The following is a 15,326-nucleotide window of genomic DNA, read 5'->3' as shown; positions in this document are numbered from 1 at the left end:
GGTTGCTTCTTAAGTAACCGGCCCCGCACTCCAGAAGCGCCCCGCACCGTGCACAGAACCTCCCTGCGCCCTCCTATCCCGGGTGCGAGATGCGCTGGGAGAGAGAAACGAAAGCACCGCTGGACGGGTCGCGGAGCAGACCCCTCCCCACATTGGCTGGTGCAGGCAAGCAGCAGATCACAGCACCTACTGAGTCCGGAGTCACCGGACGCCTCCGAGGACCCCACCCCCTTGAGCCGCCCCGGCCCCACCCGTCCGCTCCTGCCCCGGGATCCTCAGCTGCCGTGCTGCTGTAATTGGCGGTGCAGGCGGGTCTGGAGGGGGACCGCGAGCCCGCAGGCGGCGCAGGGGCAGACACGGGGTTTAATTGCAGGGCTGCGGGCCGCAGATCGGGCTGCGGCGCTGCTGGGGGCTGGGGGAGGGATGGGCCCTTAGCTGGGGGCTAGGCCTCGGGGGAGCTCTATGACCTTGAAGTCGGTAGCCTAGAGTCCCTTCCCGGGAGACTGGGGGTGGAGGGCTTGAACTCCAGCGAGAGTGGGGGAAGTGGGGACGCAGAGCGGAGCCGGATACCTCCGGAGACCTGGGAGGGGCTGGGGGGTGCGCGCAGATTCCAAGCTCCCCACTTCTCTAAGCTCTGGTTGCTCTCGCCCAAGACTCCGCCTCCGTTCTGACCCGCTCCCCACCTCTGCTTCCCCCTTTTGCCGCCCCCGCCCCCCTTCTCGTATCCTCAGGGCGCTCCCACCCTGGGGAAGAATGTGGCCTCCTAGCGCACCCTTGCCGTGGCAAAGGCACACCCCCACCCCCGCGCACCGCACGGCCCGGCCGGGCGCTCCAGGCGGCGCAGAAACGGGGGACTGGGGCGCCTCCCAGCCCTGCGGACACACCTCGGCTGCTTGAGTTGCCACAGAAACCGGGGGCGTTGAGAAGTGCGCAGTCGCAAAGCGGGGTCCGGTTCTCGTCTCGCTGCCCTACCCCCAGACCCAATAACTGAAGACCCCGGCTCCTAGGACAGCTGCCTTCAGCTCCCAGGGCAAGGTCCACTGAGGGGTCCTGGGCGTCGGAGCTTCAGCCCTCCGGGAGCCTGGGGAGCGCAGGCATCGAAGGACCCACCCCGATCTGGACCCAGAAAAGGAGATCCCCCTGTTGCCAGCCCATCCACCCTCCCCTGGCAAAGCCCAGGGGGGCGCTGGCAGCAGGAAGCCGGGGAAGGGCCCCGGAGGCGCACAGGCCCCACAGTAGAGCGTGATTACAGGGACCTGTCCCTCCCGCCCCCGGCTCCCACTCTCATTAAGTCATTTTTTCCCATGTTGGAAAGTCCCTGTGCCTTGAACACAGGGGCTGCAGCGACCGCAGGCAGCTGCCGGCAACCACATGAGAAGGGGGGAGGAGAAGGGGGGCTGCTAGCAGGGCCTGGCCACGATCCAACGTGGAAGGCCCCCTGCCCCAGGCTAGCTGGGACACATTGAATGGGGAAGAGGCAGGCAGACTGATGGCCCTGACCCTGTTTCTCACCTACTTAGCCCTTCAGGCTCTTTTATTCTTTTATTATTACCCTGCACCGTGAGCAACTGAGATGTAGGGTGCCCCCTTCTGACCCCCAGTCTGGCTGCCTCTCCTTGCCCCAGAACTATCGACCACCCTCCTGACTGCTCCCCTCCTCCCTCTGACCTCGCTGCTCCTGCACCCAATGTCCCTCAGGTGACAGGAGGTGTAAGAAGGGCCTCTCCTCTTTTGGACCATCCCTGGCCACCTTCGGTCCGTTTCTGGTACAGTGCCTCAGCACCCTGGGACTCTCCCAGCTTTTGGTGAGTCCTTCCCCTGGTCCCTTCCAAGATCCCAGGTGACGCTTGGTTTCCTGTCTCGCCCTCTGGCCAGCAGGCTCAAGCCCAGGGCCTCTTGGGCCTCATGGGCCTGGCCCTCATCACCGCTCCATCTCCCATCCCGGCCATCTTTCAATGGTGGGGGTGCAGCTTTGGCAACAGGACACCAGCCAGCTTCTACTCCAAAGAGAGTGGGGGAGGGGAGCCTTCCTTCCCCTCTGTAACAGGTCAGAACAAACACCGGAGGGAGCTGCCATCCCTCCAGTCTATTCCGGAGAACTGCCCATCGGCTTTCCAGGAGCAGTAGTCTCAGAAGCCACTTCTCTCTTCCAGCGAGGGGTTCAGCAGAGAGCTTAACTCCTGCACCGCCAGGGTCCCCCCACACACACCCTCACACACACACACACCCCCACACACACACACTACACATCAGGGCAGTGTGTCAGATCATCTGATCGGACTCATTAGTCCTTTCTTTCAAAGCCTGGGGTCCAGTCCCTGGCCATCCTTCCCTCCAAAGGTAGCCTGCACTTTGGGGGAGGAGGGGACACAGCAGACACACTGCTGTGTCCCAGACTGCCCCTCACACCGCATGGGCCCAGCCAGGCCCTCCCTGTCTGCAGCTCATCTTCATCCTCCCCTCTGCCAGCTTTGTCCTTCCTCGCCTGGAGGCAGGGGCAGGGCAGCCCAGGTCAATGCTGTAGGGACACCCTCCTACTGGGAGGTAAGGGTGGCCTGCCTTCCAGGCCTCCATTCCCGCTGCTTTCTCCTCCTTCCAGGGCACCCAGCCCCCACAACTCTCTCCTGGGTGAACAAGAGGAAAGGAATGAGGCAGGTGTGTCTGACTGCTCCCGCTCACCCCTCCTCCCGAGGGACTCGCCACACCAGCACGCCTGCCTGCCCACAGGGCTGGCTACCTGTGGGGAGTCGGGGAGAAGCCCTGTCCTCCACGCAGGCAGCGGAATGGCTGTTTGAGGACCCTGCTGCCTGAGGCAAGACCCTGTCTGGGAGCTCCTGGAATGCAGACAACTAGAGGGAGGGGCTGAGGGCAAGTTCCTGGAGCCAGCCTCCACACTGGTGCCCCCACAGAGCACGTCACCCTGAGAGGGTCCTTCTTTGCCTACCCAGCCCCACCCAGGAGCAGGGAACCATGGGACACTCAGAGGACAGGGTGGGGGGCGCGGGAATTGGTGCCGGCCAGCAATTAAGAAAAAGGACTCGCCTCTACCTGCCTCATCAAAGAAGTGGGAAACGGAGGCAGGCAGCAGACTCCCTTGAGGGGCCTAGAGTCCTGCCAGGGGCCACTCAGAACTGGGGGTGGGGGCTCTCCCACCCCCACCCCAGCATGCTTCCATCCCCTCTCCCAGGCCTGGACTCCCAGAGACCAGACCTAGACAGTGAGTCTACAGGCTCTCCCAGGCCCCCCTCCTCCCTGCCACACCTCCTGGCCCCACCTGCTCCCTGGGGCACTGGGCTGGGTTGAGCTGGGTCTTGCCCAGGATTACTCCTCTCCCCGGTGCCTCCTGTCTCCGCTGACTGGATGCTGGGCACCGCCACGCGTCCTGGCTTGTGGCAGAGGGCTCAGGCTCAGGTGGGCGGCTAGTGCTCTGGCACGGAGAGGTTCCAAACACAGCCACTTTGAGACATCCCCACCGCCTCCAACCTAGTCCAGGCCTCCTCTCGGGCTGTGATCTCCTAACTGGTCTCCCTGTTGTCAGCTTGGCCCCCTTCATCCAGTTCCCCAAAGGGCTGCCAGAGAAGGCTTCTCCTTGTGGAAGTCACAATGTGACAATCTTGGATTAAAGAGCCTCTGAAGGCCCCCAACTCCTGGAAGAGACGCGGTGATGCAGCCCTCACTCACTCCCTGGGCCCCCTCTCCTCATCTGACCCCTTCATCCATAACATTGAACTCTTTGCCATTTGTCCAACTGGTAGAAAATGCTCCCCTCAGAAGCAATGGCCTAGCTTTTACTTGGAAATTCCTCATCCAGTAGCTGTCTGGTCCTCCTCCTTGGGCAGGCTTCGGGCTCCAGTATCACTCAAGAGGCCTTCCCTGGCCAATGGCCTTGTCTACAGAGCCCCAAAGGCCAGCTTCACCCAGCACGTGCTTTATTTTCTAGAGGGACACAGCATAGTCTTATCTTCTTTGTATGGTTCTCTTGTTTATTTCTCTCACCTAGCCAGACCGGAGGTTCCAAGAGGGCAGGTGCCGTGTGTGTGTGTGTGTGTGTGTGTGTGTGTGTGTGTGTGTGTCACATCTGTATCCCCAGAGTCCCTTACTCCCCCTCCTCCACACACCCCCACGCAACCCACGCCCCCAGAGCGCCAGACCACAAAACCAAAGAGTGCAAAATAAATATTTGTTAACTGAATGATGAGGGGCGGAGGCAGTTGGGGGAGGGGGTCTAGGGCCTTTCCCCCATCTCTTATCTGCTCAGTCCAATCTTCTCTTTTCCCACTCTCTGGCTGAGGCAGGTGTAGGGGTGGTGGGTAGAAAGAGACAGCGCCTGGGGCAGCTGCCGGGACTCAGGCCCTGGGGGGTGCGGTCACCCCCAGCTCAATGGATCCAGACCAGCGTGTGTGTGAGCTCACAGGCTGGAGCCCGGGCTCCACGCGGGCCTGGACTGCTCCGTGCTAACGGACTCGGTGAGCTTCAGAAGTGGGGGGGTCCCTGGAGGCGGGGAGCGGGCTCTCACTTGCAGACGCTGACCCACTCGGTGATGCGGCACTCCTCGCAGACCACGAAGCAGCACCAGTGGAAGCGGCAGTGGCAGCGCTCGCTGCGCGTCTGGCGAAGGATGTTGTGGCCGCGGCCGCAGCACATGCTGCCGCAGCCGTCGGGGCCCGAGCTGCTCTTGTTGCACAGGCGGCCCACGGTGCCCGCCGAGTCCAGGCGCGGGTCGCGCTCGCAGAAGTCGGGGGACTTCTCGAAGTAGACCAGGTCAGCGGAGTTGGGACGGCGGCGTGGGCCCGGGGCGCCCGGAGCGGGTGAGGGGACCCCCGCGGGGCCGGGCTCAAGCTGGCCACCGTTGCGGTTGTGCGGACGAATGAGCGTGGCGCGGTGAAAGCGGCTGCGCAGCAGCGACCCCACGGCACGGAACTCGGGCGTCACCTGCCAGCAAGTCTTGAGCTGGCAGCTGCCGGAGGTGCCGTGGCACTTGCACTTCCGCCTCATGTTCTCCATCACCGCCTGCAACGGGGCCATGGTGAGGCTGGGCAGTGGCCGCGTGCCCCACTGCCTCATCCCTACGCAGAGCTGGCCTGCAGGAACCCTCTAGGTCTGCGACAGCAACTCCCAAAGCAAGAGAGAGGGACCACGGAAGCAGGCTTCCACGCACAATCCTGAACCAGGTATCCACAGGCCTTCTCATAGGGCTCCCACCCACCTCCCACCAGGCCTGGCTGGGGGAATTCCCTCCTTCCTACCCCCACTCCTTTCCTGCTACCCCCCCCCTTTCCCAGCAGCTGCAGGGCCCCCCTGGGGCTGGAGACTCTCCCCTGCCACCCAAGTCCTCTCTTACTTCCTGAGGGGGGATCCCAGATCCTCAGGGAAAGTCCCGCTTCTTGGATCCCTGGGGGGAGAGGGTGGGCAGGAGGAGGGGTGCCTGCCCCAATACATCCCATCCCCAAAGCCTCTGGCCTAGCTCCAGGCTGTGAGGGGAGGCCCTGGCAACTTGAGTCAGCCCCCATCTTGGGGTTCTGCCGCCCTTTGTAGGAAGTCTAAGGAGGGCATGCCCAGAGCCTACCATTGTGCTCTCAGGGACTTATTCTGATCTCTGCTGAATGCCAACATCCCTCCTAGGAAAAAGTGAGGACTGTGTTGGATCCAAGAGAGTGGTACCCAGAGAATGGGGCCTCCACCCGATGGGCAGAGAGAGGGTCCAACTCCCAGGGGAGGCAATGATGGGATCACAATCTGTCCCCTGAACGACTGCCCAAAGTCTCTTCCCAAAGAGTCCCTTGGCATTATCCTCACCAGAGAGCCCCTGTAGGAAGTTGACCTCCACCACCACCACTTCTCCAAAAGAAGGTCTCCAAAAGCAGACCTTCCGAAAGGGAGCATAATGATCTGGGCCCCTCAAATTTGGGCATCAGGGCTCTGCGGGGAGGGACCTCGCCCTCCAAGCCTGTGGACTCCTGCAAGCTCAGCTGTGCAGCCCGCAGTGTGGTGTCAGCAGCACGTGGGAAGCAGCCCCTACCTCCCCTGGCCAACAGCTCAGAACATCTGCTTCCCACAGGCAGCAGCCATTAATTAACCAGTTTAACGAGGAGGAGGAGGAGGTGGTGGTGGCACCACTGATGGTATAGGCTGGGATTGTCTTGAAGCTTGGGAGGAGGAGAAGCTGCATGAACTGGGCAGGGCTGGATGGGAGCTAACAGTGACCTGGAGTGGGTGTGCTTCAATTTCCCTGGTCTCTAAGTAGGGTGGAACAGTTGAAGGAGCAGCTCAGAGCCCGGCAGAGGCAGAAAGTGGGACACCTGGGTTGGGGTGGAGGGGTGGCAAGGGAAGGGGGGATGGAGTGGAGAAGAAGGAGCCAGAGTGGGTGGGGGAGGTAGAGCCTCCACAGAGTGGTGGGAGGCCTGAGAGGGCTGGGCAAGGCTGAGAGGATGAGAGGAGGGGCTGACTCCCAGGAGGGGCAGCAGGGCACCAGGGTGGATGCTGCTTGCTTTGGTCTGTGTGTACCTGGTGCAGATTCTGCTCTGAGAAGCAAAGAAGCACAGGCTTAAAGCCTGGGATAAACCCTTCTCCTACCACTTTCTTAGTAGCTGTGTTACCTTGGGCAAGTGTCCTGATCTCTCTGTGCCTTATGGGTTGAAGGTAAGGATTAAGCGGGCTGATAGGTAGCAAAGTGCTCAGGACAACGGTTGGCGTAAACAGTCAATAAATGCAGGCCGTTATACAGTGTATGTATAACATACAGCATGAGTAGTGTATGTTCCCAGGTGCTGGCAGAGGCCACAGAGAAAGGCATTCAGAGCTCAGTATCACTGGGGATCCCACACACAGTAGGAAGTCCTCCTCCTGAGACTCTACAGAAAGGCTGGGAGCAGAAGTAGGTGGCAGCAGGATGGATGAACAGGCCTCATGGCGATCGATTGATCAATCGAGCTATACCTTCTCACTTACTTTGTAGAAGACTAAGGCGGGCTCTGAGTGTCAGAAGGCCTTAGGCCCCTGGGTGCCAGACTGCCAGGCCAGCCCCCTTTCCATTTATCACAGGAGCAGGGCCAGGCAGGAGCTCTTTGCTCAGCCATGGTATAATGGAAGGATGAAGGGGAGGGGGGCTAACAAGGTGATTTCCTTTCTGTCTCCCCCGAGCACGAGGGAGGTATTCACTGCACGTTGACAGGGATTGCTGGGGAGCCAACAGAACAGTGAGGACAGAGTGAAGCTGCGGGGGAGCAGAGGCATCCTGGGGGAGAGGCGGGTCCTAGGCCTAGGGATCTAGGGGGAGCCCAGGGGGCAGAGCTCACCTGCCTCCCGACTCGGTTGTTGTGGAGCCTCATGCGGGCGTGGATGTCTCGGTGAGGCTCCCGGGAGTCCAGGAAGTCCTTGGAGAAGCGCTCCCCAAAGCCCACGTCGGGGCTGCAGCCGCCCCATTCCCAGGAGTCCTGCAGGCCGGGACTGGCCGGCGGCAGGGCCGGGTGCTCCGGGACCCCGTGGCTCAGGCCTTTCCCGCGCTGAAGTGCATCCAGCTGCAGGCGGTGCAGCTTCCTGCGGAAGGCCTCTTCGTCCCCGCGTCGCGCTGCGTCGCAACCGCAGGCCCGCAGCTTACCCAGGGCGCACGCATTGGACACGGCGTGGACCACACCTGCTGCCGCGATGGCGTAGGCGAAGGCGCTCTCTCGGAAACCTGCGGGTGAAAGCCCAAGAAACGTGGGTGCTAGGGGTGGGTGGGGGTGGGGCGACCTCGACGTCCCACGTCCCTGCTCGACCTTCTCCCGCAGCGCCATGGAGGGTTGGGGTGTATGAGGGCACCAGCCTAGGGACAGCAGCGATCACACTAGACGCCAGGTGTTCTGCACACATGATGTCTGAGGCTCCCCTTAGGGTCCCCTTCAGTTTTCCTTAAGGAGCCCTGGGAGCTAGTGGTGAAGCCCCAGGAAGATGGGGTCCTCTGTGGCCGTAAAGAGGGCCTCTTCAGGAACCTTGGGGGGCAGTTCCACTCGCTTCTACCCATCACCTGGTGGAGAATCAGATTGTTCACCGCTCCCCTTTCTCAGCACAAGAATGCCTGGGTGCACACTGCACTTCTAGGGCAGAAACTATCCAGTAAACACATTCTTGTTAAGGTCAACAGGGAATCTAGTCCCTCTCTTGATGCTATTTGCAATTGCAAAGGAGGTCCTGGAGATCCCTTCCTCCCTCTCTCCTGGCCCCCCTCCTAACTCTCCTGCGGCAAAACTCCTAACCTTAGCAGGCGCACTAAGCTTTGTCTTCCAGCTCCTCTGCCTTGGGAACCCAGGCCAAGACAACCACCAAGACACTCGCATTGAAGGAGCTTATAAACTCAAAGGGCACAAAGCCATCCAGTCAATACCGACTCATAGCGACCCTACAGTTCCGACTAGAACTGCCCTCGTGGGTTTCTGAGACTGTAGCTCTTCACGGGAGTGGAAAAGCTCAACTTTCTCCCAAGGAGCAGCTGCTGGCTTTGAACTGCTAACCTTGTAATTAGGCCCAAAGATTGCCCACTATGGACCTTATAAAGGATGGAAGGCAGGGTGGGAAAATGATCCCAAAAGAAAGTCTGAGATTTTAAAAGAAATGGTACACAAAAAAGAGGGAAATGGTGAATACATACATATATCAAATAAAACAAACACTGCCTGTATAAAATAAATCGTAATTTCTAATTTTGTGGAGTTTAAAGAAAGACAGCTATAAGTCAGGAGAGTTGCTATTTGTAGTTTAAAAGTTCTGTGGTTATTTTCACGTTCTAGAGATCAAATGAGATATTGCTCAAACTTATGCAAGAGGGCCTCAAAAGTTCATGGAAAAATTCCATTATCTTTCTCTTCCAATTTTCCATGAACTTTCTGAAGCCACACACACACACACACTTTGTTACACTAAATATGCCTGGCAAAATTTCAAGAATAACCATCGAAGAATAGCAAGTGGATTATACAAAATCCAAACAGGTAGATCAGGAGAATGGAATGAGAACCCACACAAACGTCTTTAGTCTAAAATGTGCAATGAACATGTTTGAAAAGTAAGACTAACCGAAATACAAAAGAATACACTCAATAAATGGATAAATAAAATATCATGTATCCATCCCTGCAATGGATTATAGAAAAGAATGCTACCACATGGATGGACCCCCAAACCATTATGCTAAGAAGTCAGACACAAAAGAACATATAGCTATATGACTTTGCTTTTATGAAATGTTTAGAAGAGGTGAACCCATAGGAACAGCAGATCTGTGGTTGTCAGGGACCGCGAGAGGGAGGAATGGAGAGTGGGTGCTCAGTGGGTCGGGGGTTTTTTGGGGGGTGATGAGAAAGATCTGGAATGAGACAGTGGTAAAAAGTGCACAATATTGTGAGCATATGCAGTGCCAGTGGTCTGTAACCTTTAAAATGGCGACAATGGTCAATTGCATGCGCAGTGTGTGTGATCTGAATTTTTTTTTCAAAATTAAAAATAATATGTAAGTGCAAAACAGTATCCTTGTCTAGATGCAGAGCGTTAATGAGAAACTTAGTAAAATCAAATCAAGTCTGTGGTTTCGTCACGGTGAAAAAGAAGCAGCAGCCTGCAGACAAAACAAAACTCCGAATGTAACCCAGAGAATCGACCACAGTACGGTCCGAGTGTCCATTCCAACTCGAAGAAGCCCCTACAGGGCAGAGTAGAGCAGCCGAGAGAACCACTGTGAAGTTGTCCTGGAAGCAGACAACCTCACCTTTCTCTGCAGCATAGTTAGGGGGGTTGAAAGGTCAACCTGGTAGCAAGCTGTCTGGTGCTTAACCCACTGTGCCACCAGTACCAGGCCTCAGGAAATGTGCACACACAAGAGGGTAGTAAGGGAAGATGGTTTTTTCAGAAAAGCTTCCTGTCCCAAGTCCAGCTGGCTGCTAAAGTGTGCAGCCACCTTAGGCCACCACAGAGGCTGTCCTGATGACAAAGCCAAGTTCCCCATCCACAGGACATCTCTGGAAGTTAGTTCAGAGAAGGGTGCCAGGGAGACCCCATACTTCAGTTGGTCTAGGCCCCATGAAGAGGTCGTTTGAGGAATGTTGTTGCATGTGACCTCAGTGCTCTACACACAGAAGCAGTGAAAATTGAGAGGGCTGGGCCTGAGGGGCTCAGAGGCACAAAGATTAACCCTGACCAACCCTTCTTGGTAGCTGACTTGTCCACACAAGCCTCCTTCTTCGAGGCTTCTTGGTGCTGCCAGCCTGAGTCATCGGCTACAAGGGTTCTGGTGGGCCTGGTCCATGGCAGGTGGAGGCCTACTAGTAGCTTCCAGCCCCGCTGCACCTTATTCTAGACTTAAGAAAAGCCCAACCATGAGCAGGCCTGCCTCCATCCCTGAATAGTCTCTAGCCCCTGAGAGGATGCTGACAGTGGGAGATCCAGGTGCAAGGACACGAAGAGGAGAATCCATCTAGGCCATAGGCTCCTGGGGGCAAGTCCAGGGCCAAGCAGGAGGTTGGTGGCCTTGGGAGAGGCCCTAGAGTTAGAGGAAGTAGAATCACTTGATCCTTGAAGACTGGGAGGACATGCTCTCAGGGACCCCCACAAACCCCAGAGAGTCAACCAGGATGGGACAAAGACTCTGGTCCCATCTACCTCACTGGTCCTCACCCACTACACCCCAGGGCCCTTGTTCTCTTCTCCCATCCTCCCCCAACCTCCTCACTCCCCTCACCCTCCAAAAAAGAGACAAGATTCTCAGTAGTTAACAGTACAGTCTCCAGAGTCAGATTGCCTGGGTTCAAATAGGTGACCTTGACCAAGTGACTTAACTTATCTGTGCCTCAGTTTCCTCATCTGAACAAATAAGTTTATAACTATCTACCTCATTGTATTGTTCCAAAACTGCAACCAGTTAGTGACCTTAATGTGGTTAGGGTGGTACCTGATGCATAATAAATACCATACAAACATGAGCTATTACTGAGAAGTTCTTGTTGTTGTCTGGCCTCGCTCACTCTTGCTATAGTTCCCTACCCCTGTTTCTTGTTTCACCCTGAGCAGCAGCTCATGGCCCACTCTAGAAGAAGTTGCTTGGGGCACTGGAAACCCGTGAAGCCAATTCACTCTCTCTAGTCCCCTTCTGGCTTCTTGGTAGCCATTCCAGCTTGGGCACATGGGGAGCTGGGGGTGGAGCTGAATCTTCAAAGGGGCTGCTGGGAGCTGCAGAGGTAGAGAAACTGCTCTGGGAAGATGGTGGGGTCCAAGAGGAAGGAGGGGCAGACCCCAGTCCCTGGGCAGGGGTACACCTTGTGTATATCCCTTGTCCTTTATCTGTAGAACTCTAAGCACTGCCCTTACTCTGGGGCCATGGTCAGGGCTCTGAGGATAAGCATTAACATGCAGACCAGAAATCCCCTTAACATGCATGTGCACATGAATGCACACACACGCACATTGTACAAAGGGAGACAGCTAAAGGTCACAAGGGTCATAGGCTGGACCCCGTCCTCTCTCTCCCAGTTCCCAGGCTGGCCCAGCAACTTCCTACTGCTGAGCGGGGGGGAAAAAAAAAAACCAACACTCCAGGAAACCCAATCTTTAGCCCTAAGAACCTGTGCACAGACAGTGGCAAGAAAGAGCCAGCGGCCTGGTCTAAGAGGTGTGCAGGGCCAGGCCCATGTTCCAGACCTAGATGGATCTGGAGAAATAGAATCTGCAAACCTGCAGCCTGCAGAGAACACTCAGATCCTAGGCACCACTGACAGCCTCTGACAGCTGTCACAACCCTGTGTCCAATGACCAGACAGGGCCTGTGTTGGTCATCCTCTGTTCCAAGCCAGCTCAAAGCCCAGTCTACTGGATCTGCCCCCAGCTCCCGTTCGGGGGCCCCACTTTCGTCCCTGGCCCCCCTGTCTGGGGCAGATGCAGACACAGTGCCATCTGGCCAGCTGGAGGGGGAAAGGGGTGGAGCCAAGGCCAGCTGGGCTGCTCTGAGCAAGAGCTGGTGGGGGGAAGAGTTCCTTAAGACGCACAATTAGCCGCCCTGCCTTTGATCTGGGACAGGGACTGCCAGCATCTAAGTGGAGTCAGCTGCTGCTGCTCTTGCTGTGGGCTACAGCCTATGGCCTGGAAGGGGCTGGGGAGGAGGCTCAGAGGGCAGGAGACGTGAGTGGCGGAGAAGCCAGTGGGACCTGGAGGAGTCAGAGAGGCTTGAACCTGCAACCTTTGCAGTCAGAATGGGAGGGAAGGGGTGGTCTGGTCTCCACCCCTCTGTGTGTGCTCCTGTGTCCAGTTAGAGCATGTTGTGTGCATGTGGGAATGCTTAGGCATGACACTGAATGTGTTCCATGTTTGCACAAGTATGCATAGGGGGGTGTGTGTTGGGGTGTGTGTGTGTGTGTGTGTGTGTGTGTGTGCGCGCGCGCGCGCGCGCATGCACACGTGGGAGTGTGTGCAAGTACATGTCAGTTGGATTTCTTGGAGCTCTCCCATGCTGCCCTAGCTCCTCTCTGGGCACTTGGTGGAATCTGAGATGATCTTGTGACTTGGAAGGTGGTAAGACTGGCTGAGTTCCAGCCTAAGTCAGCATTCAAATGCAGGCTCTACCTCTCCTGACGCTACCATTCACAAGCTGTAAAACTTGAGGAAAGTGAGTGACCTAGTGTCTCTTAGTTGTAAAATGGGTATCAGATCACAACAGAACCCAGGGCACTCGGGCAGTTGGAGGACCCCAGTGCTCAGATATACTGCTATAGAACAGTGTCCCCGACACAAAGGCACTTAGTGCATTGGGGCCAATTTATCATTTATCGGGTGCTATGGAGCCCTGGTGGCATAGTGATTATGTGTTAGGCTGCGATCCGAAAGGTCAGCAGTTTAAAACCACCAGCTGATATTCGGGAGAAAGATGGGGCTTTCTACTCCCATAAACAGTTATAGTCTTGGAAATTCAAGGGGGCAGTTCTACAGTATCCTATAAGTTCGCTATAAGTTGGATAGCTGTGAGTTTGGGTTTGGGTTTATTAGAAGAATCGGACCTTAGGTGGTCCTGGGATATGATTACCCATGCCTCAGTTTCCCCATCTGAGTACCACCACATCCACCCATCCCTGAAGGGGCTTTAGGAAGGGAAATGCCTATACTGTGCCGGAGTTCACAGGAAGAAACCCTCAACCCAGCTCCCATGAAGCCCTTCCTGCTCTCCAGTCCCCTGCCTACCCTGAGTGAGACATGCTGGGGCTCTCTATTCCTCCAAAGAAGAACCCCCACCCCACCCCACCCCCAGAAGATATTCTGCCCAGCACCATCCTCCACTGCAGCACCAAATATCTGGGTCCTCAGTTCAAAAATCTGTTGGGGGTGGGGGTGGGGGGGACTACCAGTGCCTTGTCATCTCAGTCCTCTGTCACAGCAGTCAGAGTGGGTGTGGGGCCCCCACAGCTTCTCTTGTCTTGCTTTCCATTCTCTCTAGGCCTCTAGTGATCTGTGTCAGGCTCCACCACTCCCAGATCTCCTCTCCTGGTTTTTTTTTTTTCCTTTTCTTTCCCTCTCCTGGTCTTATGTGCCCTACCTTGCCAGGTTTGCCCCGCCAAGGGGTCAAGTGCACTTTCTTTCTCCCTCCTACATCAGAACCTATCTCTCCAGACCAACCCATCTCAGGGAAGGGTCAGGACAATTAGATGACAGTAATAGTAAGAAGAGGGCTTGAAGCACTAACTGCTGATGAGAAAGGCTATGACTTCAGTATGGCTTATACCTTCGCATAAAGTAAACCAAAAAAAGCCTCCAGCTGGGCCAATAGACAACCTCAGGGTAAACAAATACGGGGCATGGTCAAGGATTTCATGTTACTTGTATCCATAATCAATGCCTGCAGAAGCAGCAGTCAAGAAACCCAGTGATGCATTGGGTTGGGCAGATCTGCTGCCAATTTGGAAATGTTCAGTTTTTCAATGTTCCAAAACAAAGAAGTCACTTGCAGGACTCAGGTGAGCCTGCCCCACGTCATGGTATTTTCAATGGTCTCATAGGCCCAAGCAAGCTGGACCATGAACCAAGAAGATCAAAGATGGATACATGGATACATTTGAATCACTGTGTTGTCAAAGACTATTGACTATAGCATGGGTTTCCAGGAGAAGGTGCAGATATGTCTGGTGCAGCAAGAACGTTCCTTCGAAGCGAGGTACAACTTAGTCTCATGTACTTTGGACACGAGGAAGGGCCAGGGCCTGGAGAAGGGCACCATGCTTGGTAAAGTAGAGGGTCAGTGAAAGAAAGACCCTTACAAAACTGACGTGTAACTGCAATAATGGGCTCCAATATAGGGACGATTATGAAGCTGGGGAGGATTGGGCAGTGTTTCATTCTGCTGCGTGTACATCCGTCGCTGTGAGTCAGAACTGACTTACAGGCACCTAACAACAAGAGTAGTGTTGAGCCAAGGGCTGGGGAGATGTACACTTTGAAGTACTCAACTACTGGCACACACCATTGCGCCTCGGAAGCCAGACCTGGGAATTTGCTCCGGAACACAGTCTTGGACCCTACGGAGCAGTTCTACCCTGCTCGCCGTGGGTGGCCAGGAGGTGGGACCAAGGAACAACAATAGCATTCAGGAATCAATAGCATTCAGATTCGCTCCTGAGGGAGCCACCTCTTCCCGGCAGCATCTGAATTTTAAAGAGGAGAAAATCCGTGTTTGACTGCAAGCCAAGTGGCTGCGTGGGTCAAAGGAAGGACCAGCATTGATGGGGGAGGGAAGGGGAATTGAGGCCACCTGATCCCACACTGTTCAGAAAGGACTCAGATTAGAAACTAGCAGGATTCAAAAGCAGAGAGGTGATGGGCCCTGATGGACCCGGAAATGGCCCGGGAAGAGGGTGTACTGGGATATAGAGGAAAGGAGGAGGGCGGGGCACAGGGGGGGGGCGAGACTGAGAAGGGCAGCAATGGTCCCTTTCCAGAAGCCCAGTGTGAGGTAGAAATGCAATGTCGCAACGGGGGAGCAGAAGCCACACAGCGAGGGCGGTGTTCCAAGACCCAGGAGCCATTGTCCTGCCCCCTCCCCACGCTGGGCGCCACCCCGCTTGGCCAGCCCCGGCAAGTCTCCCCCCTCCATTCCTAACCTCTCCTCCACCAGTCCCCCTAGCTCATTAAACTGCAGGTGAACCCGGGAGTACCTGGAGCTGCGCCAACCCCACGCGGTCCCGCGGCGGCTCTGAGCTCTCCCCCAAGCCCAACTCAACCCCATCCTCTACAAGGCCTCTGGGGCGGGCGAAAGTGATCCACCAGGACGCCTGGGTCCACTCATCCAGAGGGGACTGAGGGACAGAAGGAAAGACGGGACT

At 56.4% G+C, this 15,326-nt stretch overlaps 1 protein-coding gene across 1 annotated transcript in view; it reads right to left on the bottom strand.

Moving 5' to 3' along the window:
- Nucleotides 1-4,413: 4,413 nt before the first annotated feature.
- Nucleotides 4,414-15,326, bottom strand: part of WNT10A (Wnt family member 10A) — a gene marked incomplete at its 5' end in the record, with an annotated part of 12,647 nt that continues 1,734 nt past the window's right edge. Inside the window, 2 exons of the mRNA XM_004701610.2 lie at nt 4,414-5,010; nt 7,296-7,675. Coding sequence (XP_004701667.1) covers nt 4,513-5,010; nt 7,296-7,675 — 878 coding nt within the window. The remainder of the gene's footprint in view (nt 5,011-7,295; nt 7,676-15,326) is intronic.

Source organism: Echinops telfairi, unplaced genomic scaffold, assembly GCF_000313985.2.
Source record: "Echinops telfairi isolate 266 unplaced genomic scaffold, ASM31398v2 ScPeMD7_3;HRSCAF=10, whole genome shotgun sequence".
Lineage (NCBI taxonomy): Eukaryota > Metazoa > Chordata > Mammalia > Afrosoricida > Tenrecidae > Echinops > Echinops telfairi.
Note: the sequence above shows the minus strand (reverse complement) of the source record. Positions and strands in the feature narration are given on the sequence as shown.